General features: G+C 47.8%; 1 protein-coding gene across 1 annotated transcript in view; it reads right to left on the bottom strand.

Annotated features, from left to right (window-relative positions):
- The window catches only part of LOC144593039 (amphiphysin-like), a 149,851-nt gene that overhangs the window by 67,730 nt on the left and 57,447 nt on the right, over positions 1-24,674 (bottom strand). The window contains exons 11-12 of the mRNA XM_078398452.1: positions 24,179-24,307; positions 7,539-7,589 (exon numbers count right to left, since the gene is read on the bottom strand). Of these exons, the coding sequence (XP_078254578.1) occupies positions 7,539-7,589; positions 24,179-24,307 (180 nt within the window). The remainder of the gene's footprint in view (positions 1-7,538; positions 7,590-24,178; positions 24,308-24,674) is intronic.

Below are 24,674 nucleotides of genomic sequence, written 5' to 3'. Positions count from 1 at the left end.
AATTTTCCTAGTTACATCCTCAAAAAATTCCAGTAGATTAGTCAAGCATGATTTCCCCTTCGTAAATCCATGCTGACTCGGAACGATCCTGTTACTGCTATCCAAATGCTCCGCAATTTCGTCTTTTATAATTGACTCCAGCATCTTCCCCACCACAGATGTCAGACTAACTGGTCTCTAATTTCCCGTTTTCTCTCTCCCTCCTTTCTTGAAAAGTGGGATAACATTAGCTACCCTCCAATCCACAGGAACTGACCCGGAATCTATAGAACATTGGAAAATAATAATAATCACAGGAAGGATATCCTTGCTATTAAGGCATTACAGCGTAGGTTCACGAGGTTAATCCCTGGGTTGGCGGGACTGTCATATGAGGAAAGATTGGAAAGACTGGGCTTGTACTCACTGGAGTTTAGAAAGATGAGAGGGGATCTTATAGAGACGTATAAAACTATAAAAGGACTGGACAAGCTAGATGCAGGAAAAATGTTCCCAATGTTGGGGGAGTCCAGAACCAGGGGCCACAGTCTTAGAATAAAGGGTATGCCATTAAAAACTGAGGTGAGAAGGAACTTATTCAGCCAGAGAGTTGTGAATTTGTGGAATTCTCTGCCACAGAGGGCAGTGGAGGCCAAATCACTGGATGGATTTAAGAGAGAGTTAGATAGAGCTCTAGGGGCTAGTGGAATCAAGGGATACGGGGAGAAGGCAGGCACGGGTTACTGATTGTGGATGATCAGCCACGATCACAATGAATGGCGGTGCTGGCTCGAAGGGCCGAATGGCCTCCTACTGCACCTTATTGCAATGCTTATGACGACATAACTGGCTTCCATTTTGTTTGATTTGTTTTGTTTCTGGCTGTCTGTGCCCTCTCCCGAACTGCACAGATCTCTGTCATTCCGTGCTCACTTTCTCTAGTAATTTTTACTCGCGACAGTGGGAGGATGTAGTTCATTTATTTCCGCCAGTTTAGAGAACGCACAGCGCCTTGGTTCACCAGCAGCTCTTTGTTATCACAAGTCTCAATGATGGCTTTGCAGTCCTGAATTCCTTTGCTTTGAACGTGGCGAGCTGAAACGTGATGACCCTTATTGTTAGTTGATGAGGCTGTCCAGGGCGGTGATTTGGAAATGCAATAAAAACCAAGAAATAGACTGTTAATGAGAACAATACATCTTATACTTCTGAGAGAAAAAAAAATCTCTCGTCCTCTTCCCAGCGAGACACCACTAAAGCGTTGGCTCTCGATTATGGAATGTGGCGCATGAGATTGTCTGGTGAGGATTATTTGGCAATCCTTCACGGGGGGGGGGATGTAATTGAAAACAATGAATTTAACTTGCTGCACAGAACAGCAGCGGTGATCAATAATTTATGCAGCAAGAGATGGGAGAATAGACAATAGACAATAGGTGCAGGAGGAGGCCATTCGGCCCTTCGAGCCAGCACCGCCATTCAATGTGATCATGGCTCATCATTCTCAATCAGTACCCCATTCCTGCCTTCTCCCCATACCCCCTGACTCCGCTATCCTTAAGAGCTCTATCTAGCTCTCTCTTGAATGTATTCAGAGAATTGGCCTCCACTGCCCTCTGAGGCAGAGAATTCCACAGATTCACAACTCTCTGACTAAAAAAGTTTTTCCTCATCTCGGTTCTAAATGGCCTACCCCTTATTCTTAAACTGTGGCCCCTTGTTCTGGACTCCCCCAACATTGGGAACATGTTTCCAGCCTCTAACGTGTCCAACCCCTTAATAATCTTATACGTTTCGATAAGATCTCCTCTCATCCTTCTAAATTCCAGTGTATACAAGCCTAGTCGCTCCAGTCTTTCAACATACGACAGTCCCGCCATTCCGGGAATAGGAACGGTGAAGGCAGTGGAACAGTGAACATCAAAGTTAAAACGGTCAATGAAACAAGGCGGGAAATGTCACAACACGGGGGCTTTTCAGAGGAGTCACAATACACAATGGGGAGAAGGCAGGAACGGGGTACTGATTGAGAATGATCAGCCATGATCACATTGAATGGTGGTGCTGGCTCGAAGGGACGAATGGCCTACTCCTGCACCTATTGTCTATTGTCTATAACCCTTCAATTTTTATATCAGGTTTGGACATAAAATAACTGACTTGCTTCAAGGAGAACCGTGAGGCAAAACTTCTGACCAAACAACACAAAATTGAAGATGAACAAACACAAAATGCCGGAGTAACTTGGCAGGCCAGGCAGCATCCCTGGAGAGAAGGAATGGGTGACGTTTCGGGTCGGGACCCTTCTTAGAAACATAGAAACATAAAAAATAGGTGCTGGAGGAGGCCTTTTGGCCCTTCGAGCCAGCACCGCCATTCAATGTGATCATGGCTGATCATTCTAAATCAGTACCCCGTTCCTGCCTTCTCCCCATTACCCCCTGGCTCCGATATTAGAAACATAGAAACATAGAAAATAGATGCTTTAGGAGGGCATTTGGCCCTTCGAGCCAACACCGCCATTCATTGTGATCATGGCTGATCATCCACAATCAGTAACCCGTGCCTGCCTTCTCCCCATATCCCTTGATTCCAGTAGCCCCTAGATCTCTATCCAACTCTCTTCTAAATTCATCCAGTGAATTGGCCTCCACTGCCTTCTGCGGCAGAGAATTCCACAAATAATTCTTCAGAATGAGAGTCAGGGGAAAGGGAAATGAGTGATGTCGACGGTGATGTGGAGAGATACAGATCAAATGAATGAAAGATCTGCAAAAAAAGTAACGGTGATAAAGGAAACAGGCCATTGTTAGCTGTGGGCCGAGGTGAAAACGAGTTAACAGACAATGAGACTCGACAAGACGACTTTGGGTGGGGGAGGGAAGGAGAGAGAGGAGACAGAAGGGTTACTTAAAGTTAGAGAAATTAATATTAATACATAAGGTTGATATGAGAAGGGACAATGGAAGACTTTGTGAAAGGTTGTTTTAAGGAATGTCTTAGAGAAGGGAACAGTGGAGAAGTTAAGAGAGGGAATTTCAGAACTTTGTACATCGGAACAGCACAGGAAGAGGGCCTTTGTTCATCATGTCCACACTTGATGTCAGGGGAAAAAAACTGGCTCAAATCGAAGGTAGACACAAAATGTTGGAGTAACTCAGCCGCAACTATTTACAATATATATTAATGACTTGGATGATGGAATTAGAAGTAACACTAGCAAGTTTGCGGATGACATAAAGCTGGGTGGCAGTGTGAACTGCAAAGAGGATGTTAGGAGGTTGCAGGGTGACTCGGACAGATTGAGTGAGCGGGCAGATGCGTGGGAGATAATGCAGATTAATGTGAGTTTATCTACTTTGGCGGGAAAAACAAGGAGGCAGATTATTATCTCAATGGGGTCAGATTAGGTAAAGGGGAAATGCAATGAGCCCTTGGTGTCCTTGTACACCAGTCACTGAAAGTAAGCGTGCAGGTACAGCAGGAAGAAAGCTAATGGCATGTTGGCCTTCATAACGAGACGATTTGAGAACAGGAGCAAAGAGGTCCTTCTGCAGTTGTATAGGGCAATGGTGAGACCACATCTGGAGTATTGTGTGCAGTTTTGATCTCCTAATTTGAGGAAGGACATCCTTGCTATTGAGGCAGTGCAGCGTAGGTTCACGAGGTTAATCCCTGGGATGGCGGGACTGCCATACGAGGAAAGATTGGGCGGACTGGGCTTGTATTCACTGGAGTTTAGAAGGATGAGAGGGGATCTTATCGAGATGTACAAAATTATAAAAGGTCTGGACAAGCTAGATGCAGGAAAAATGTTCCCAATGTTGGGGGAGTCCAGAACCAGGGGCCACACAGTCTAAGAATAAAGGGGAGGCCATTTAAAACTGAGATGCAGCGCAGAAACAGGCCCTTCGGCCCACCGGGTCCGCGCCACCCTGCGATCCCCGCACATTAACACTATCCTACACCCACTAGGGACAATTTTTTTTACATTTGCCCAGCCAATTGACCTACAAACCTGTACGTCTTTGGAGTGTGGGAAGAAACCGAAGATCTCGGAGAAAACCCACGCAGGTCACGGGGAGAACGTACAAACTCCGTACGGTACAGCACCCACAGTCAGAACTTTGAGCATTTTACACAAAAAAGCTGGAGTAACTCAGCGGATCAGGCAGTATCTCTGGGGAAAAGTAACTAATGGGTGACGTTTCCAGTTGAGACTTCTTCAGTCTGAAGAAGGGTCTCGACCCGAAACGTCACTCATTCCCTCCCTCCTGAGATGCCGCCTGACCCGCTGAGTTACTCCAGCATTTTTGTGTCTACCAGACTAATCTTTTTCGGCTGCAAGTGGTTTATTTCTCTCCATCCCCTGCTTCTTCATGCCTCTTTCAAATAAAAGTCAGGGGAAAGGGAAACGAGAGACATAGGCAATGATGTGGAGAGATACAGAACAATGAATGAAAGATATGCAAAAAGAGTGACGTTGGTAAAGGAAACTGGCCATTCTTAGCTGTTTGTTGGGTGAAACGAATGGTTCGCAGAGGCTTGGAGCGTATTATAAAATGGGACTATTCAGCCCCATTTGTGACATTCCCCCATTAAGTAGGATTGTGTCAGCTCAGCCTCATCCCGCCTGCTATATTGGCGCCTGGTTTGAAAAGGGCAATCAATCTCTCATCTGCCGTTTCTTGAGGGACAGAGCTCCAAGTCTGACAATCGGGCTTCACCTATCGGACAACAGACAAAATAGTAGGCCATTCGGCCCTTCGAGTTAGCACCGCCATTCAATGTGATCATGGCTGATCATCCACAATCAGTACCCCCTCCACATTTTCACACCTTGCCCTTCCTGATCTCTGTGTCTCCCTCTCCCCCTGACTCTCGGTCTGAAGAAAGGTCTCGACCCGAAACGTCACCCATTCCTTCTATCTAGAGATGCAATAGACAATAGACAATAGACAACAGGTGCAGGAGTAGGCCATTCGGCCCTTCGAGCCAGCACCGCCATTCAATGTGATCATGACTGATCATTCTCAATCAGTACCCCGTTCCTGCCTTCTCCCCACACCCCCTGACTCCGCTCTCCTTAAGAGCTCTATCTAACTCTCTTTTGAAAGCATCCAGAGAATTGGCCTCCACTGCCTTCTGAGGCAGAGAATTCCACAGATTCACAACTCTCTGACTGAAAAAGCTTTTCCTCATCTCCGTTCTAAATGGCCTACCCCTTATTCTTAAACTGCAGCCCCTGGTTCTGGACTCCCCCAACATCGGGAACATGTTTCCTGCCTCTAACGTGTCCAATTCCTTGATAATCTTATATGTTTCAATAAGATCCCCGTCTCATCGTTCTAAGTTCCAGTGTATACAAGCCTATTCGCTCTGGTCTTTCAACATATGACAGTCCCGCCATTCCTGGAATGAACCTAGTAAACCTACGCTGCATGCCCTCAATAGCAAGAATATCCTTCCTCAAATTTGGAGACCAAAACTGCACACAGTAATCCAGGTGCGGTCTCACTAGGGCCCTGTACTCAGGGCTCAGAATTAAAGGACGTTCCTTTAGGAAGGAGTTGATGAAGAATTTCTTTAGTCAGAGTGGAATTCATTTCCACAGAAGGTTGTAGAGGCCAAGTCAGTGGATATATTTAAGGCAGAGATAGCAAAAAAAACATAGAAACATAGAAAAATAGGTGCAGGAGGAGGCCATTTGGCCCTTCCCACCCAACACCGCCATTCATTGTGATCATGGCTGATCATCTCCAATTAGTAACCCGTGCCTGCCTTCTCCCCATATCCCTTGATTCCACTAGCCCCTAGATCTCTATCTAACTCTCTTTTAAATTCATCCAGTGATTTGGCCTCCACTGCCCTCTGTGGCAGAGTATTCCACAAATTCACAACTCTCTGGGTGAAAAAGTTTCTTCTCACCTCAGTTTTAAATGGCCTCCCCTTTATTCTTAGACTGTGTGGCCCCCGGTTCTGGACTCCCCCAACATTGGAACATTTTTCCTGCATCTAGCTTGTCCAGTCCTTTTATAATTTTATACGTCTCTATAAGATCCCCTCTCATCCTTCTAAACTCACAGATAGATTCTTGATTAGCACGGGTGTCAGGGGTTATGGGGAGAAGGCAGGAGAATGGGGTTGGGAGGGAGAGATAGATCAGCCGTGATTGAATGGCGGAGTAGACGATGGGCCGAATGGCCAAATTCTGCTCCCATCACTGATGACCTTATGACCCTCTGCTGCGGCCCAAGGTCATATTAATGTCATGTGAGCCATGTGAATGTGCATGAGCTCAAAGTTGTTTGTGGTTACACATGTTACTCAACATGATGGCACATGACCTCCAATGCCAAGATGCCAATGATCTCACGGGTCTTGTTCTCTGTTTTTTTTCTTACAACACTTATCCCGTTCACATCTGAGGCAGTGAAATGTGAGAAAGGTTGTCTGCTGAGGTTTTGTCCCGTTCTCAAGGTCATTAATATCTATATACTAAAGCTCTCGTTTGTTTGTTTGTTTGTTTGTTTGTTCCTGAACTACAGCAAAACGGTACACGATAGCGCAACCATTTCAGGCCCACCTTACTCACCGCCGTCCCTTTGGTGCTAATGGAAGAAGTTTCATTGAAATCGGTGTTATATTATTAAAGTTATTCACATTTTAAAGTATATATCTATCTCCTAGGGAGGGAGGGGGAGGGAGGGAGGGAGGTGGGAGGGAGGGGGTTGAGGGAGGGAGTATAAGGGTGGTTGAGGGGGATGGAATGGGGGTGAGGGGAAGGGGGAGGGGAAGGAGGGGAGGGGGAGGAGGGAGGGAGAGGGGTTGAGAGGGATGGGGGGAGTGGGGGAGGAGAGGGTGCTGCACCAATGCAGGAGAGATTTGGGCCCAACGGGTCCACTTTGTCTAGTAAGTAATAAATATTTGATCTTCGGGGCACTCCATTGCCTCAGAAGGCAGTGGAGGCCAATTCTCTGGATGCTTTCAAGAGAGAGCTAGATAGAGCTCTTAATGATGGCGGAGTCAGGGGGTATGGGGAGAGGGCAGGAACGGGGTACAGACATGATCACGGTGAATGGCGGTGCTGGCTCGAAGGGCCGAGTGGCCTACTCCTGCACCTATTGTCTATTGAGAGGAGGAAGCACCCAACTGAATCAAACTGATAACTGAGGTAATTGACTGGGCGGAGTTTACATAGTTGACGTATGTGGATTCTGCAGGTGTCGTTCCTGCAGAGAGAGCCCTGTGGAGTATATTCCACATTTGTACCCTTCTGGCAATTAACAATCACGACTCTTCCACGAAGATTTTTTTTTTTTTCACCTTGACTCCCTTAAATGTACAAATACGAATATTCCAAGAATGGGGAGGTGAGCATAGGATAGAGATGTTTCTTTTCAGGACATGGATGACCATGCAAATCAAAGGCTGACGGAGGATTGGCGTGTAAATTAAAAGATGTCGAAATGGTGAAGTGGGAATATTACATGTGAAAACTGATAAGGAAAATTGATTGATGAAAGAGAAACATGTCACTAAAGGCTACTGCTCTTTACCTGTTGAGATAATTCTGGCACAGCAAAGAAGGATCCACAGCACATCAGAGCCTAAGGAGAAATCGGTAAATAATCTACTTAGTCGAAACAACAAAAGCCAGCTGCCTCGGCAAAGTAAAGCATCGCATCTGAACATAATAATATCCTTCAACAGATTTGTCAACCCTCCTACGGTGCCGACTGTGATGTTTGGTGGTTCCGTTTGGGGTGGGAGGACCCGTCGCTCCTCCCGTGCAGCAGGTGGCGCTGCGCAGGACAAAGGGAGACGTTTTTGTACATGGTTATCTCTGGCTGTACACAGTGTGTGAGTGTGCAGCCGGACTGTGTGGTTGCAGCCATTTTTTAGTTGTCTTGCTGCCAGCATTGAGTTAAATGCAATGAAGACTTCTGTTGTTCCTCGAAGACTCTGAAGTTTTATACAGACATGGAACAAGAACACGACACCAACTTTCGAACCTAAAGTTCACCGGAGGGTAGATTTTTTTTATTTTTTATTTTTAGAGATACAGCGCAGAAACAGGCCCTTCGGCCCACCGGGTCCGCGCCTCCCTGCGATCCCCGTACATTAACACTATCCTGCACCCACTAGGGACAATTCTTTTTACATTTGCCCAGCCAATTGACCTACAAACCTGTACGTCTTTGGAGTGTGGGAAGAAACCGAAGATCTCAGAGAAAACCCACGCAGGTCACGGGGAGAACGTACAAACTCCGTACAGTACAGCACCCATAGTCAGAATTTTGAGCATTTTACACAAAAAAGCTGGAGTAACTCAGCGGATCAGGCAGTATCTCTGGGGAAAAGTAACTAATGCGTGATGTTTCCAGTCGAGACTTCTTCAGTCTGAAGAAGGGTGTCGACCCGAAACGTCACCTATTCCTTCCCTCCAGAGATGCTGCCTGGCCCGCTGAGTTACTCCAGCATTCTGTGCCTATCCTCGGTTTAAACCAGCATCTGCAGTTCCTTCTTTGTACCTTTTACGCATGGTGATGGCTGCAGGCAATGCCCAAAGGACCAAACCGATACATATCCACATTTTAAAGGAGGAAAAACTTTTTCAGTCAGAGAGTTGTAAATCTGTGGAAACACTCTGCCTCAGAAGGCAGTGGAGGCCAATTCTCTGGATGCTTTCAAGAGAGAGCTAGATAGAGCTCTTAAAGATAGCGGAGTCAGGGGGTATGGGGAGAAGGCAGGAACGGGGTACTGATTGAGAATGATCAGCCATGATCACATTGAATGGCGGTGCTGGTTCGAAGGACCGAATGGCCTACTCCTGCACCTATTGTGTATTGTATTGTATTGTATTGTATTAAACATCTGATTTTTCTCTGACGGATGAAACAAAAATCAAAAGGCAAGACCTTGGGCAAGGCTTGGCAAAGTGAAAAATTAATTATTTACGCAGAAATGTGAAGGCAATGTCCCATTGTACCCGAGCGAAGCTCTTTCAGCATTTATTCACAAAATGGTGGAGTAACTCAGCGGGTCAGGCAGCATCTCAGGAGAGAAGGAATGGGTGACGTTTCGGGTCGAGACCCTTCTACAGTCCGATGAAGGGTCTCGTCCCGAAACGTCACCCATTCCTTCTCTCCTGAGATGCTGATTGACCTGCTGAGTTACTCCAGCATTTTGTGAATAAATACCTTCGATTTGTACCAGCATCTGCAGTTATTTTCTTACTCTTTCAGCATTTATTCACTATGCATTCCTCTCATGACCACCCACACTGATGGTTAGCCGATGTTAGTTTAGTTTAGACACACACAGCGTGGAAACAAGCCCTTCGGCCCACCGTGACCGTGCCGACCAGCGATCCCCACACGCGAACACTCTCCTACACCCACTAGGGGACAATGTACATTTACACCAAGCCAATTGACCTACACACCTGCACGTCTTTGGGGTGTGGGAGTAAACCGAAGATCCACGGGAGAAAACACCCACGCAGGTCAAGGGGAGGACGTACAGACGGCACCAATAGTCGGGATCGAACCCAGGTCTCTAGCGCTGCAAGGCCTGTAAGGCAGCAACTCTACCGCTGCGCCACTGTGCCACCCAGTGTTGCTCCAGTGAAACCAACTGCTACAACTCACAGCACAACATACTTATCATACTTAGGCAGATGCTATGAGGTTGCAGGGTGACTTGGACAGGTTGTGTGAGTGGGCGGATGCATGGCAGATGCAGTTTAATGTGGATATGTGTGAGGTTTTGTGGTAAGAACAGGAAGGCAGATTATTATCTGAATGGTGTCAAGTTAGGAAAAGGGGACGTACAACGAGATTTGGGTGTCCTAGTGCATCAGTCACTGAAAGGAAACATGCAGGTACAGCAGGCAGTGAAGAAAGCCAATGGAATGTTGGCCTTCATGACAAGAGGAGTTGAGTATAGGAGCAAAGAGGTCCTTCTGCAGTTGTACAGGGCCCTAGTGAGACCACACCTGGAGTACTGTGTGCAGTTTTCCTCCAAATTTGAGGAAGGATATTCTTGCTATTGAGGGCATGCAGCGTAGGTTTTCTAGGTTAATTCCCAGAATGGCGGGACTGTCATATGTTGAAAGACTGGAGCGACTAGGCTTGTGTACACTGGAATTTAGAAGGCTGAGAGGGGATCTTATCGAAACGTATAAGATTATTAAGGGGTTGGACACGTTAGAGGCAGGTAACATGTTCCCAATGTTGGGGGAGTCCTGAACCAGGGGCCACAGTTTAAGAATAAGGGGTAGGCCATTTAGAACGGAGATGAGGAAAAACTTTTTCAGTCAGAGAGTTGTGAATCTGTGGAATTCTCTGCCTCAGAAGGCAGTGGAGGCCAATTCTCTGAATGCATTCAAGAGAGAGCTAGATAGAGCTCTTAAGGATAGCGGAGTCAGGGGGTATGGGGAGAAGGCAGGAATGGGGTACTGATTGAGAATGATCAGCCATGATCACATTGAATGGTGGTGCTGGCTCGAAGGGCCGAATGGCCTACTCCTGCACCTATTGTCTATTGTCTATTATCTATAACTCCCTGCGAAGCCGTTTGGAGCATTCTAAGGCAGCCAATGGTGCCTAGATTGTGGAAGCTTATTTATTATTCAGCAACATATTTCTATCACGAACGGCCGCTGCTATTGTACAGGGCAGCTAACAAGAGGTGGGGCAGCTGAGGTGGATTGGAAGGTTTGGGCACGAGGGTTTAAGATTTGAAGGACTTGGTGGCATTTGAGTGAATAGAAACATAGAAAATAGGTGCAGGAGTGGGCCATTTGGCTCTTCGAGCCAGCACCGCCATTCAATATGATCATGGCTGATCATCCACAATCAGTTCCTGCTTTCTCCCCGTATCCCTTGATTCCGTTAGCTCTCAGTGCTATATCTAACTCTCTCTTTGAAAACATCCAGTGAATAGGCCTCCTTTGCCTTCTGTGGCAGAGAGTATGGCAGAGTGGATGGAAAAGGCAGTGTAGAGGGATGTGACAGTTTTAGGGATTGGACAGTGTCGGTGGGGGGGGGGGGGGGGGGGGTGGGTCAGTGTTGTTGGGGGTGATGCAATGTTGTTGGCCGTGTTGGGGGGGTGCAGCTGTGTATAGGGATGGGAAAGTGTTGGGGGAATGGCAAAGTGTTGGGTGAGGGCAGGGGGTCAGTTTCAGTTTCGTTTTTTTGTCATCAGGAGGTGCAGATCCAGAGCCAGCAACATTATGGGGGACCCCGACCACCCCAGCAATGGACTGTTTCTGTCCGGAATGAATTTACATAGACCATAGACCAGCACAGCACAGGAACAGGCTCTGATTGTGGACTTTAGAAGGGCTCAACATCGGAGGACGTACACGCCACTGGAGTTAAATGGGATTACTGTGGATAGGGTGAGCAGCTTTAAATACCTGGCAGTCCACGTCACAGAGGATCTGACATGGACAACACACATTACCACACTGGTGAGTAAGGCAAGGCAGCGCCTTTACCACCTCAGATAGTTGAGGAAATTCAGAGTGTCTCTGAGGATCCTTCAGTGCTTCTACTCTGGGGCTGTAGAGAGCATCCTGTCCGGCAACATCACAATCTGGTTTGAGAACAGCTCTGCCCAGGACAGGAAGGCTCTGCGGAGAGTAGTGCGATCGGCTGAACGCACTATGGCAACTACACTCGCCCCCCTGCAGGACCTATACATCAGGAGGTGCAGATCCAGAGCCAGCAACATTATGGGGGACCCCTGCCACCCCAGCAACGGACTGTTCCATTTGCTACGGTCAGGCAAACGCCTCCGCTGTCACGCTGTGAAAACGGAGAGGATGAGACGGAGTTTCTTCCCTCAGGCCATCAGGACTGTTAACTCTCATATCACCGGGGACTAATTTAATTTACTGTATTAATTTATTTTTTGTGTTAAACATTTTTTTTTCTATTCTGTTTTGTAGTTTAGCACAATCCGCAGGCATTGCCACTTTCATTTCACTGCACATCTTGTATATGTATGTGACAAATAAACTTGGCTTGACTCGACTTGACTTGACTTGTACCGCGATACTGTGCAAAGCTTTCGTAACGTGCTATCCAGTCAGCAGAAAGACAATCAATCCATGATTACAATCGAGCCATCCACAGTGTACAGATACATGGTGAGGCAATAACGTTTAGTGCAAGGTAAAGAGAAGGGATAAAATCAAAGAAACATAGAAACAGAAAATAGGTGCAGGAGGAGGCCATTTGGCCCTTCGAGCCAGCACCGCCATTCATTGTGATCATGGCTGATCATCTACAATCAGTAACCCGTGCTTGCCTTCTCCCCATACCCCCTGACTCCGCTATCATTAAGAGCACTATCTAACTCTCTCTTGAAAGCATCCAGGGAATTGGCCTCCACTGCCTTCTGAAGCAGAGAATTCCACAGATTCACAACTCTCTGGGTGGAAACGTTTTTCCCCAACTCCGTTCTAAATAGCCTACCTCTTATTCTTAAACTGTGGCCCCTAGTTCGGGACTCCCCCAACATCGGGCACATGTTTCCTGCCTCTAGCGTGTCCAATCCCTTAATAATCTTATATGTTTCAATGTTCCCCTCTCGTCCTTCTAAATTCCAGTGTATACAAGCCTAGTCGCTCCAGTCTTTCAACATACGACAGTCCCGCCATTCCGGGAATTAACCTCGTGAACCTACGCTGCACTCCCTCAATAGTAAGAATGTCCTTCCTCAAATTTGGAGACCAAAACTGCACACAGTACTCCAGGTGCAGTCTCACTAGGGCCCTTTACAACTGCAGAAGGACCTCTTTGCTCCTATACTCAACTCCTCTTGTCATGAAAGCCAACTTGCCATTATCTTTCTTCACTGCCTGCTGTAACTGCATGCTTACTTTCAGTGACTGATGAACAAGGACACTCAGATCTCGTTGTACGTCCCCTTTTCCTAACTTAACACCATTCAGATAATAATCTGCCTTCCTGTTCTTACCAACAAACTGGATAACCTCACATTCATCCACATTCTGATGATTCCAAGGTAATAGATTCATTTGCGGAACTGGTATCCGCACGATCAACGTTACAGTGGCTGCATGCTTTTTTGACAAAAAGGTTTTTCCTCATCTCTGTTCTAAATGGCCCACCCCTTATTCTTAAACCGTGGCAGAAGTTGGAGATGGTGGAGAGGTGGAGGTCAAAATGGAGCAATGGGGGAGGGGCTCGGGCGGGTGAAATGGTGGGGGGACAATAGACAATAGACAATAGACAATAGGTGCAGGAGTAGGCCATTCAGCCCTTCGAGCCAGCACCGCCATTCAATGCGATCATGGCTGAGGAAGGGAGGTTAAAGGAGAGATGGGGAAAAGGTACAAAGGTGGTATTGGGGGCTGGAACATGAGATGAGAAAAGGGTGGGTGGGGGCTGGAAATGGGAGAGATGGGGGGGGTGGGGCGAGCAATGGGGGGGGGCTGGGAGGAAAGGTGTGGGGGGGAGGGGGAGAAGTGTGGGGGGGCGGGGAGAGATGGGGGTTGTGGGGAGAGGTGGGGATGTGGGAGGGGAAGACAAAGGTCCGCTTGGAGCACTGGGGCCCCTGGAGCTGGGTGAGTCCAGGCCCAGGCCCTCTGACACTCATAATAAAACCACTGGAAACTGAAAAGGTGCCTTACAGCTCTGAGGCTCAAAGGTGCAAAGTCCTTGAGGAGTTTTACTGAAACCCTTGCCTTTGAATAAAGAATAAACAAATGTACAAATGTGGAAATAATTCTGTATAAATATCAGCTTCTGTGGCAGAGAATTTGTGGAATTCTCTGCCGCAGAGGGCAGTGGAGGCCAATTCACTGGATGGATTTAAGAGAGAGTTAGATACTCGAGGGGCTAGTGGAATCAAGGGATATGGGGAGAAGGCAGGCACGGGTTATTGATTGTGGATGATCAGCCATGATCACAATGAATGGCGGTGCTGGCTCTAAGGGCCGAATGGCCTCCTCCTGTACCTATGTTCTATGTTTCGAAGGTATTTATTCACAAAATGCTGGAGTAACTCAGCAGGTCAGGCAGCATCACAGGAGAGAAGAAATGGGTGGCGTTTCGGATTGAGACCCTTCTTCAGACTGATGTCAGGGGGGCGGGACAAAGGAAGGATATAGGTGGAGACAGGAAGACAGTCCCCCTCCCATGCCCAGTCTGACCTTTCTGTCATGGGCCTCCTCCAGTGCCATAGTGAAGCCCACCGGTAATTGGAGGAACAGCACCTCATATTTCGCCTGGGCAGCTCGCAGCCCAGCGGTATGAACATTGACTTCTCCATCTTTAGATAGTTCCTCTGTACCTCTCTTCCCCTCCCCCTTCCCAGTTCTCCCACAGTCTTCCTGTCTCCACCTATATCCTTCCTTTGTCCCGCCCCCCTTGACATCAGACTGAAGAAGGGTCTCGACCCGAAATGTCACCCATTCCTTCTCTCCTGAGATGCTGCCTGACCCGCTGAGTTACTCCAGCATTTTGTGAAATAAATACGTTCGATTTGTACCAGCATCTGCAGTTACTTTCTTACACCTTCGGTGTTTCTATGTAACTATATCACTATTATTTATGAAATATTCTACCACCGGGTGGCGCCGTACTTGGCAGCCTCGCCAACGGCCTGCCTCGTTAATCTTTCCTTCTTTTGCTCTTTCGGTCTGTGTTGTATGTTTTTTAAGTGTCCTTAGTTTTTGTATTATGTGGGGTGGGGGGTCAACAAGGACTGTTTCTGCTACTCTCTGTACCCCAGAACCATCCCTGTTTGGAATCCTCTGCCACCGCATATAACATCTGCTGCTGATAGTAAATCTTTTAAACTGTTGCCTGCAAACGCTAAATTTGAAATCTGCAACTGCGTGCATGAGGGACTGCACGTTTGTAGCCCAACAGCGGCGGTTGGTGCATGGAAACATAGACAATAGGTGCAGGAGGAGGCCATTCGGCCCTTCGAGCCAGCACCGCCATTCATTGTGATCATGGCTGATCATCCACAATCAGTAACCCGTGCCTGCCTTCTCCCCATATCCCTTGATTCCACTAGCCCCCAGAGCTCTATCTAACTCTCTCTTAAATTCATCCAATTATTTGGCGTCCACTGCCCTCTGTGGCAGAGAATTCCACAAATTCACAACTCTCTGGGTGAATAAGTTCCTTCTCACCTCAGTTTTTAATGGCATCCCCTTTATTCTAAGACTGTGGCCCCTGGTTCTGGACATTTTTCCTGCATCTAGCTTGTCCAGTCCTTTTATAATTTTATACGTCTCTATAAGATCCCCTCTCACCCTTCTAAACTCCAGTGAGTACAAGCCCAGTCTTTCCAATCTTTCCTCATATGACAGTCCCGCCATCCCAGGGATCAATCTCGTGAACCTACTGGATCAATCTCGTGAGCCTACTGGATCAATATCGTGAACCTACTAGATCAATCTCATGAACCTACTGGATCAATCTCGTGAACCTACTGGATCAATCTCGTGAACCTACGGATCAATCTCGTGAACCTATTGGATTAATCTCGTGAACCTACTGGATCAATCTCGTGAACCTACTGGATCAATCTCGTGAACCTACGAGACTGCAGTATCAACAAGACAAGACAAGACTGCACTGGACATTAGAGTTCACAAGGAGAACTGTCTTCCAAGGTCACTGGTCCAACACGGAAAACAAAATAAAACATTCGCCGCGCAAGGACGCGCCAGGGTAGCCCCGCACTGAGCTCTGCCTCAATGGGACAGGCAGCCACTAATCCCAACGTCAATGGGCTGCTATCATCTCTGACGACACTGCTCTCGAAAGAAAGAATTATTTCAAAAACAGCACCAGGGAAGTTCAGGCTCATCCAGAAATAGACTGTGAGCTTTTAAGTAAGGTTGCTGATAATAGCATTCTCACCCCATGCAATGAGTAAACATGGTCCCAGATGTGCCGGTTCTGCACAGAGAGAAGGTGCTAATGAGATTTATTGCATTTAATATAAATTGCCACTCTGCACCGTGCTTTCTTTCTGTGACTGTACGCACCAGAACAATGTGCCGACACCTCAGATGTGACACATAGGCTTAGCTAATCGACAGCGTGGGTGAGTGCATTGGAATGAATTAGGACATTTATTTATTTTCGAGCTCGGGGTTATCAAATGGCATGTTGAAGTCTCCCCAAAGTTGGGCATATTGCTGCAACAAAAAAAACTGTTGATAAACGCAGCTATAATTTCCACTCCCTCCTCGCTCCGCCACTCCCCCACCCATGTCGTACCGGCTTCAAAGCCGTCTTGTTGAGTGCCGTGTGCAAGGAAAAAAAAAACTGCAGATGCTGGCTTAAATCGAAGGTAGGCACAAAATGCTGGAGTAACTCAGCGGGACAGGCAGCATCTCAGGAGAGAAGGGATGGGTGACGTTTCGGGTCGAGACCCTTCTTCGGAGTGAAGAAGGGTCTCGACCCGAAGCGTCACCCGTTCCTTCTCTCCCGAGAAGCTGCCTGACCCACTGAGTTACTCCAGCTTTTTGTGTCTGTCATCGGTTTTAACCGACATCTGCAGCTCCTTTCTACACATCTTAATTTTTAATGAATGTGTACTGGCACCTTTCTGCACTGTTTTAGACACATGATGTCCCCTGTCTGAAATAGACATTAGACAATAGACAATAGGTGCAGGAGGAGGCCATTCGGCCCTTCGAGCCAGCACCGCCATTCAATGTGATCATGGCTGATCATTCTCAATCAGTACCCCGTTCCTGCCTTCTCCCCATACCCCCTGACTCCACTATCTTTAAGAGCTCTATCTAGCTCTCTCTTGAATGCATTCAGAGAATTGGCCTCCACTGCCTTCTGAGGCAGAGAATTCCACAGATTCTCAACTCTCTGACTGAAAATGTTTATCCTCATCTCAGTTCTAAATGGCCTACCCCTTATTCTTAAACTGTGGCCCCTGGTTCTGGACTCCCCCAACATTGGGAACATGGTTCCTGCCTCTAACGTGTCCAACCCCTAAATAATCTTATACGTTTCGATAAGATCCCCTCTCATCCTTCTAAATTCCAGTGTCTACAAGCCTAGTCGCTCCAGTCTTTCAACATATGACAGTCCCGCCATTCCGGGAATTAACCTAGTAAACCTACGCTGCACGCCCTCAATAGCAAGAATATCCTTCCTCAGGTGCGGGAAGGACTCATCTTTCAATTCTGATCTCAATATTGCCTTTCCCAAATGAGTAGGAAAATAACCGCAGATGCTGGTACAAATCGAAGGTAGACACAAAATGCTGGAGTAACTCAGCGGGACAGGGAGCATCTCGGGAGAGGAATGGGTGACGTTTCGGGTCGAGACCCTTGACCCATTCCTTCTCTCCAAGATGCTGCCTGACCTGCTGAGTTACTCCAGCATTTTGTGATACCTTCCTCAAATGAGTGCTCAGATATCACCACAAACTCTGCACTCCCTCATCTATTAATTACCTGCATTGTCTGTCTGGCAGCCTTTTGGAAGCCCCAGAGACACACAATTCCCATGATTAACGTCAGGCGTGTCAGAACCACGCGAGTGAAAATGCCTTGCAGCTGCACATCTGACAGCCAGGGACTCCGGCTTCACCAGATCCTTTCCATTAACCAGTGGTGCTCATGGCTCGTCCATTGGGAACAATCCCAACAGTGCACTTGGATGTAAAAGTGCCTAGAAATGAGGTCGCTTTAACTCCAGTTCCTTGGAACCATCATCTCCAGGGACCTTAAATGGGGGGCCACCATCGACTCCACAGTCAGAAAGGCCCAACAGAGGATGTACTTCCTGCGGCAACTGAAGAAACACAATCTGCCACAGGCAATGATGGTCCAATTCTATACTGCCATCATGGAGTCCGTCCTCACCTTCTCCATCATGGTCTGGTTTGGCTCAGCCACCAAGCACGACATCCGGAGGCTGCAACCGATCGTTCGCACAGCTGAGAAGGTTGTTGGCTGCGACCTTCCCCCCCCCCCCATTGACGAACTGTACACTGCAAGGGCCAGGAAGCGAGAGGGCAAGATCATCTCTGACCCCTCTCACCCTGGCCACAAACTCTTCGAAGCACTTCCCTCTGGAAGGCGACTCCGGACTGTCAAAGCAGCCACAGCCGGACATAAAAACAGCTTTTTCCCACGGGTGATAGTTCTACTCAACAACTAAAGTCTGTAGTCTCTTTTTTGCTCTGGTTTATTTTCACCCACATGTTTAGACCGTAATGGTGCATCCTTACTGTTTTGATGTGGTTATGCTTTATTCTTAATTGTTTACTGTATGTTTGTATTGTTACTTGCGAGCGGAGCACCAAGGCACATTCCTTGTACATGCACGTACTTGGCCAATAAACTCATTCATTCATTCATTCATTCATTCATTCATTCATTCATTCATTCATTCATTCATTCATTCATTCACTCTGGAGCAAAATATCATCTTGATAAATTAGCTCATAGCTCAAAGAGGGAAGTATTAAGAAACCAATTTCCACTGATATCATGTGTGGGGGACTTGAACAAGCAGAAACAATGGGTCTTCCAGGGCAGTTCTGTTTGTGTATATTGGGGAGAAGGTAAAAGGTTGCTAACCAGAAAAACTCAGATTTAAAGTAATACTAGACCAAGTGGACCCGTTGGGCCCAAACCTCTCCTGTATTGGTGCAGCACCCTCTCCTCCCCCCCTCCCCCCCTCCTCTCCCCCTCCTCTCCCCCCCATCCCCCACCACTCCCCCCCTCCCCCCTCCTCCCCTCCTCTCCCCCTTCCCCCTCCCCTCCCCTCCCCTCCCCTCCCTCCTCCCCCTCCCTCCTCCCCCTCCTTCATCCCCTCCCCCCTTCCCCTCCCCCCATTCCCCTCCTCCCCTTCCCATCCCCTTCCTATCCCCTCCCCCACTCCTCCCCTCCCCCATTCCCCTCTTCCCCTTCCCATCCCCCCCACTCCATCCCCCTCAACCCCCCCCTCCCTCCCTCCCCCCCTAGGAGACAGATTTAAACTTTAAAATGTGAATAACTTTTAAAATATAAACACCGATTTCAATGAAACTTCTTCCATTAGCACCAAAGGGACGACGGTGAGTAAGGTGGGCCTAAAATTGACGCACTATCGTGTACCGTTTTGGCTGTAGTTCAGGAACAAACAAACAAACAAACGAGAGTTTCATTATATGAAACTGGGTACTGATTGAGAACAGGGTACTGATTGAGAATGAGCAGCCATGATCACATTGAATGGTGGTGCTGGCTCGAAGGGCCGAATGGCCTACTCCTGCACCTATTGTCTATTGTCTATTGTCGATTGTTAAACGTGTGAGTGAAATAAACCAGAGCAAAAAGAGACGACAGACTTTTGGTTATTGAGTAGAGCTACTACTCGCGGGGAAAAAAAGCTGTTTTTATGTCTGGCTGTGGCTGCTTTGACAGTCCGGAGTCGCCTTCCAGAGGGAAGTGCTTCAAAGAGTTTGTGGCCAGGGTGAGAGGGGTCAGAGATGATCTTGCCCGCTCGCTTCCTGGCCCTTGCAGTGTACAGTTCAGCAGTGGGGGGGGGGGAAGGTATGCAGGTGTACTGGCACTTTGGGAACGGTTTAAACTAAGATGAGATTCGTTTAACATTCAGCAAAAGATCGGGCGGTCACGGTGGCGCAGCGGTAGAGTTGCTGCCTTAGCGCGAATGCCGTCTGTACGGAGTTTGTACGTTCTCCCCGTGACCTGCGTGGGTTTTCTCCGAGATCTTCGGTTTCCTCCCACACTCCAAAGATGTACAGGTTTGTAGGTTAATTGGCTTGGTAAATGTAAAAAAATGTCCCTAGTGGGTGTGGGATTATGTTAGTGTGCGGGGATCACTGGTCGGCGCGGACCCGGTGGGCCGAAGGGCCTGTTTCTGCGCTGTATCTCCAAACTACACTAAACTAAACTAAATAGTGGAGCAGACCTGTGGACAACTTCCAGAGAGACGTGCAATGAACAGGGTCATACTTGTGAGGAGTTAAACAAGTCCTACATTAACTGGGACCATCTTTCTATGAAAGGCTTAGAGAGGGTATATTTATTTTATAGAGGGTACATCTATGAGAATCGTTTGAGCCAGCAGCTACAGAATTGATTAGTAGGACTGGATGTTACTATCCCTAAGGTTTGCACTACAATCGGCTGGTGTTGTTCTTGGGGGTGACCACTAGGTGATGTTGCTACCATTCAGACACATCTTCAGTTGTGTACCTCAACGTCACTGGGTGTTTCGGCCTTTTATCACAAGACACCCTCAGTCGAGGCAGGCCCACCGCAGGGTGATCAGACCTGGGTGTGTGTCTTATGGTTAGCCTCTAGATGGTCACGTGGCAGCACAGACACCATCTCTTCTTTTCAGCCACTGCTCCGTTCGGCGGCATTTGCAAGTTCTTTGATTGCCCTCCTTTGGGCCTGTCCTCTTACTCCAACTTCCCTCAGGAGCCTTGCGGTGGGACTGGCTACAAAGCCCCTGCACCCCACCTCCACTGAACGCACCCTTACACTCCAACCTTGCTCCTCTCCCTCTACTGCAAGGTTGGAATATCTCAGCCTTTTCCTTTCAAATGGTATGTTGGCATTCATAACGAGGGGATTAGAGTTTAGGAGCAGGGAGGTTCTGCTGCAGTTGTACAGGGCATTGGTGAGACCACACCTGGAGTATTGCGTACAGTTTTGGTCTCCTAATCTGAGGAAAGACATTCTTGCCATAGAGGGAGTACAGAGAAGGTTCACCAGATTGAATCCTGGGATGGCAGGACTTTCATATGAAGAAAGACTGGATAGACTCGGCTTGTACTCGCTGGAATTTAGAAGATTGAGGTGGGATCATATAGAAACTTACAAAATTATTAAGGGGTTGGACAGGCTAGATGCAGGAAGATTGTTCCCGATGTTGGGGAAGTCCAGAACAAGGGCTCACAGTTTAAGGATAAGGGGGAAGTCTTTTAGGACCGAGATGAGAAAGTGTTTTTTTTTTTCACACAGAGAGTGGTGAATCTGTGGAATTCTCTGCCACAGAAGGTAGTTGAGGCCAGTTCATTGGCTATATTTAAGAGGGAGTTAGATGTGGCCCTTGTGACTAAAGGGATCAGGCGGTATGGAGAGAAGGCAAGTACGGGATACTGAGTTGGATGATCAGCCATGATCATATTGAATGGCGGTGCAGGCTCGAAGGGCCGAATGGCCTACTCCTGCACCTATTTTCTATGTTTCTATGTTTCTAAATGCCCCGTCCACAGCCTCCTCCCAGGGCACCGTCAGGTCAATGATGAAAACACGCCGACAGGAGTTGGACCAGAGGACGAGGTCTGGTCGCAGGTTGGTAGCTGCGATTTCAACTGGGAAGGAAAGCCTCTGTCCTAGGTCAACCCGCATTTCCCAGTCTCTGACTGCGCTCAGTGGGCATAAGTTGAGAGGCTGTTAGTCCTCTGTTTCTCTCCTTCCCGGATGAAGGGGTAGAACTGGACCTATTCTTAAGGAAGGTGGCACCAAATTATTGAAGTGTCAGTGGGGAGGACCTTTTAGAGATACTTCCAACCCATCAGCATAAAGCTGGTAGCGGGCAGAGTCCAGGGGGTTGGATTCAGGTTCAGATGTTTGTGGCCATAAATGCCCTGCCAAATCCATCTTGGTGAACACGGAGTTAAAGTTCCTTGCAACGACTGCTATTGTACCAAACCTTGGTAAAGCACTGGTTAAGCCCCACGTGGTCAAGTTTAATTGTCTTTGGTGTTGTTGAGTAAAGCACAAATAACACCCTCGGCTGAAGTTCAAAAGAGGGCAACTATTGCACATCCCCATTAAACGTAGTCCCCGGGATGGAGGGACCGTCATTCGAGGAAAGATTGGAAAGACTGAGCTTGCCTTATGTTCACTGGAGTTTAGAAGGATGAGAGGGGATCTTATAGAGACGTGTAAAATCATAAACTGGACAAGCTAGATGCAGGAAAAATGTTCCCAATGTTGGGCGAGTCCAGAACCAGGGGCCACACAGTCTAAGAATAAAGGGGAGGCCATTTAAAACTGAGGTGAGAAAGAAACCTTTTCACCCAGAGAGTTGTGAATTTGTGGAATTCTCTGCCATAGAGTGCCGAAGGGCCGAATGGCCTCCTTTTGCACCTATTATCTATTGTCTATATAGTCTCTGTAAGATCCCCTCTCATCCTTCTAAACTCCAATGAATTTAGTTACCTTCGCTCACTGAGATTCCATCAGGTTTATTTGCCAATCTTGGGCCTCGACCTAGGTAATGACCCCAGGAAGACATCTAGCTGCCGCGCTGTCTCATCTCCCACGAAGAGACCTTGACCTGATGCACAACGGAGGACCGATCCATCCAATAGGCAATAGACAACAGGTGCAGGAGGAGGCCATTCACCCCTTCGAGCCAGCACCAGCATTCAATGTGATCATGGCTGATCATTCTCAATCAGTACCCCGTTCCTGCCTTCAACCCATACCCCCTGACTCCGCTATCCTTAAGAGCTCTATCTAGCTCTCTCTTGAATGCATTCAGAGAATTTGCCTCCATTGCCTTCTGAGGCAGAGAATTCCACAGATTCACAACTCTCTGACTGAAAAAAAAAATCCTCATCTCAGTTCTAAATGGCCTACCCCTTATTCTTAAACTGTGGCTAGATCCAATGCTAGGGATATCTCCAAAACGGCCACAATTTATTGTTTGGCAAATGGCCCGGCGCAGATACATTGCAAACAGTAGCTTCTTTCCAGAAGAGAAAGAGGGAATCAGTCCAGAACTCTTACATGGCATTTAAATCCAGTGTCACCTCCCGTTATCACCTTTCAGCTTAGTATTTTCACTTTTCAGTCTTGGCAACGATCAAAATATCAGAACTCCCAAAAGCTTCATACGTTATCTCCCACTGTTTCGAGATGTCCTTTCACTTGTCCCACCCTCTTCCAATTTCACTGGCAACATAAACGTCCCATTTCTGACCAGTGTTGTGCTCACCACACCCATGTAAATCTACTGCTGAAGCCGTGTATCGATGATGAACATTAGCTTGCAAAGAGCATGCCTCAATTTGAGTTCTTCACTTACAGTATCTATTGCGGCCGAGAAAATCGAACTTTCAGCCATCTGAATACGGCCTCGTTCGAAGCGACTGTTAACACTGCCAATTCACAAAGATAAACTTTTTCAGTCAGAGAGTTGTGAATCTGTGGAATTCTCTGCCAATTCTCTGAATGCATTCAAGAGAGAGCTGGATAGAGCTCTTAAGGATAGCGGAGTCAGGGGGTATGGGGAGAAGGCAGGAACGGGGTACTGATTGAGAATGATCAGCCATGATCACATTGAATGGCGATGCTGGCTCGAAGGGCCGAATGGCCTCCTCCTGCACCTATTGTCTATTGTCTATTGTCTATTGTCTATTGTCTATAACACATCCAGTGTTTAAAGGCCCTTGTTACAGCTTGGCTCTGTGGTCGGGGCTCATGTTGTTGATCTCCTCGTCGTGAGGCCTGTCCACTGACCTCGGGCAGGCGAACAACAACAAACAGAGACAGCAGAAGCAGAAGTAACAACGAACAAACAACGACAGCCTGCGGCCCAAATGCAACCTCAGTCGCTGCAGCTTGGCGCCAACCCGGAGCCTGAGGCCTTCTCAGGGCAGGCACCTACGGATGTGGAACCGGACGGCATCACCCTGCTGCAGCTGAACGTGGAAGGCCTCGCCAAGGGGAAGACCACCATCATTGAACATCTGCCACAGACCCACAAAGTCCCTGCAATCCTGCTCCAAGAGACTCACAAAAGTGACAGCTCCCATCTGAAGACCCCTGGTTGCACCCTGGCCGCCTGCACCGAGACCGACACCCACGGGATCGCCACTCATGTCTACAGCCCCCGGAGGGCGTTACATAACCTCTGCTGTCTCAAACGCAAGAAGAAGAAGGTTCTGTGGTCACCTCCACCAATTTATAATTGAAGGCAGTTGGAGTTCAGTGTCATGGTAGCTGCTTTGAGCATTTTTATTGAAATTTCATTGTGGAAACATTAAGCGTTATCCTTCAGTTAAACTAACAAGATTCTATAATTCACAGCACAGCGGGAGGAGAGCCTAGTCTTTTCTCATCTTTCCTCATTGTGACAGTCCCGCCATCCCAGGGATCAATCTCGTAATAAAGTTTAATAGAGTCGTAAAGTTTGCTCACCTGCGACGAGCTGGTGACGTTGATCTCAGGAACAAAGTTGTCCTCGAAGAAGTTGATGATGTTTTCTGACTGCAGCTCCTTGGTCGGGGTGAGTTTCGGAGGCGGTGGGACGGGAGGGCCTTTTCGCAGCTGAGCGCAAGAGGGAAACGGAGGTCAGAAGTCAAGCCTCAGAAACACAAGCAGCAGATTCCACAATCCCCTGCTGCTGGGGGGCATGCATGACTGTGCAAACTGGGGGTGGAGACCAGGTACCATTTCAATGCGTTAGTGGAGTCGTACACTACATCTGAATCAACCGAGTCTGCACACTTCATCCAGCACTGATCCTACACTGATTCCATTTTGCTCTGCTCACTTTCCTACCTTTCAATTCAATCTACCGGGAAAACCTTTAAGGGCCTGTCCCACGTAGGCGATTTTAAGGCGACTGCCGGAGACTAGGCTGTGGCCGAACGTTTGCCGGGGCGTGATCGTGAGGAGTCTTCAACGAATCGTA

The sequence above is a fragment of the Rhinoraja longicauda genome, chromosome 4 (assembly GCF_053455715.1).
Source record: "Rhinoraja longicauda isolate Sanriku21f chromosome 4, sRhiLon1.1, whole genome shotgun sequence".
NCBI lineage: Eukaryota > Metazoa > Chordata > Chondrichthyes > Rajiformes > Arhynchobatidae > Rhinoraja > Rhinoraja longicauda.
Note: the sequence above shows the minus strand (reverse complement) of the source record. Positions and strands in the feature narration are given on the sequence as shown.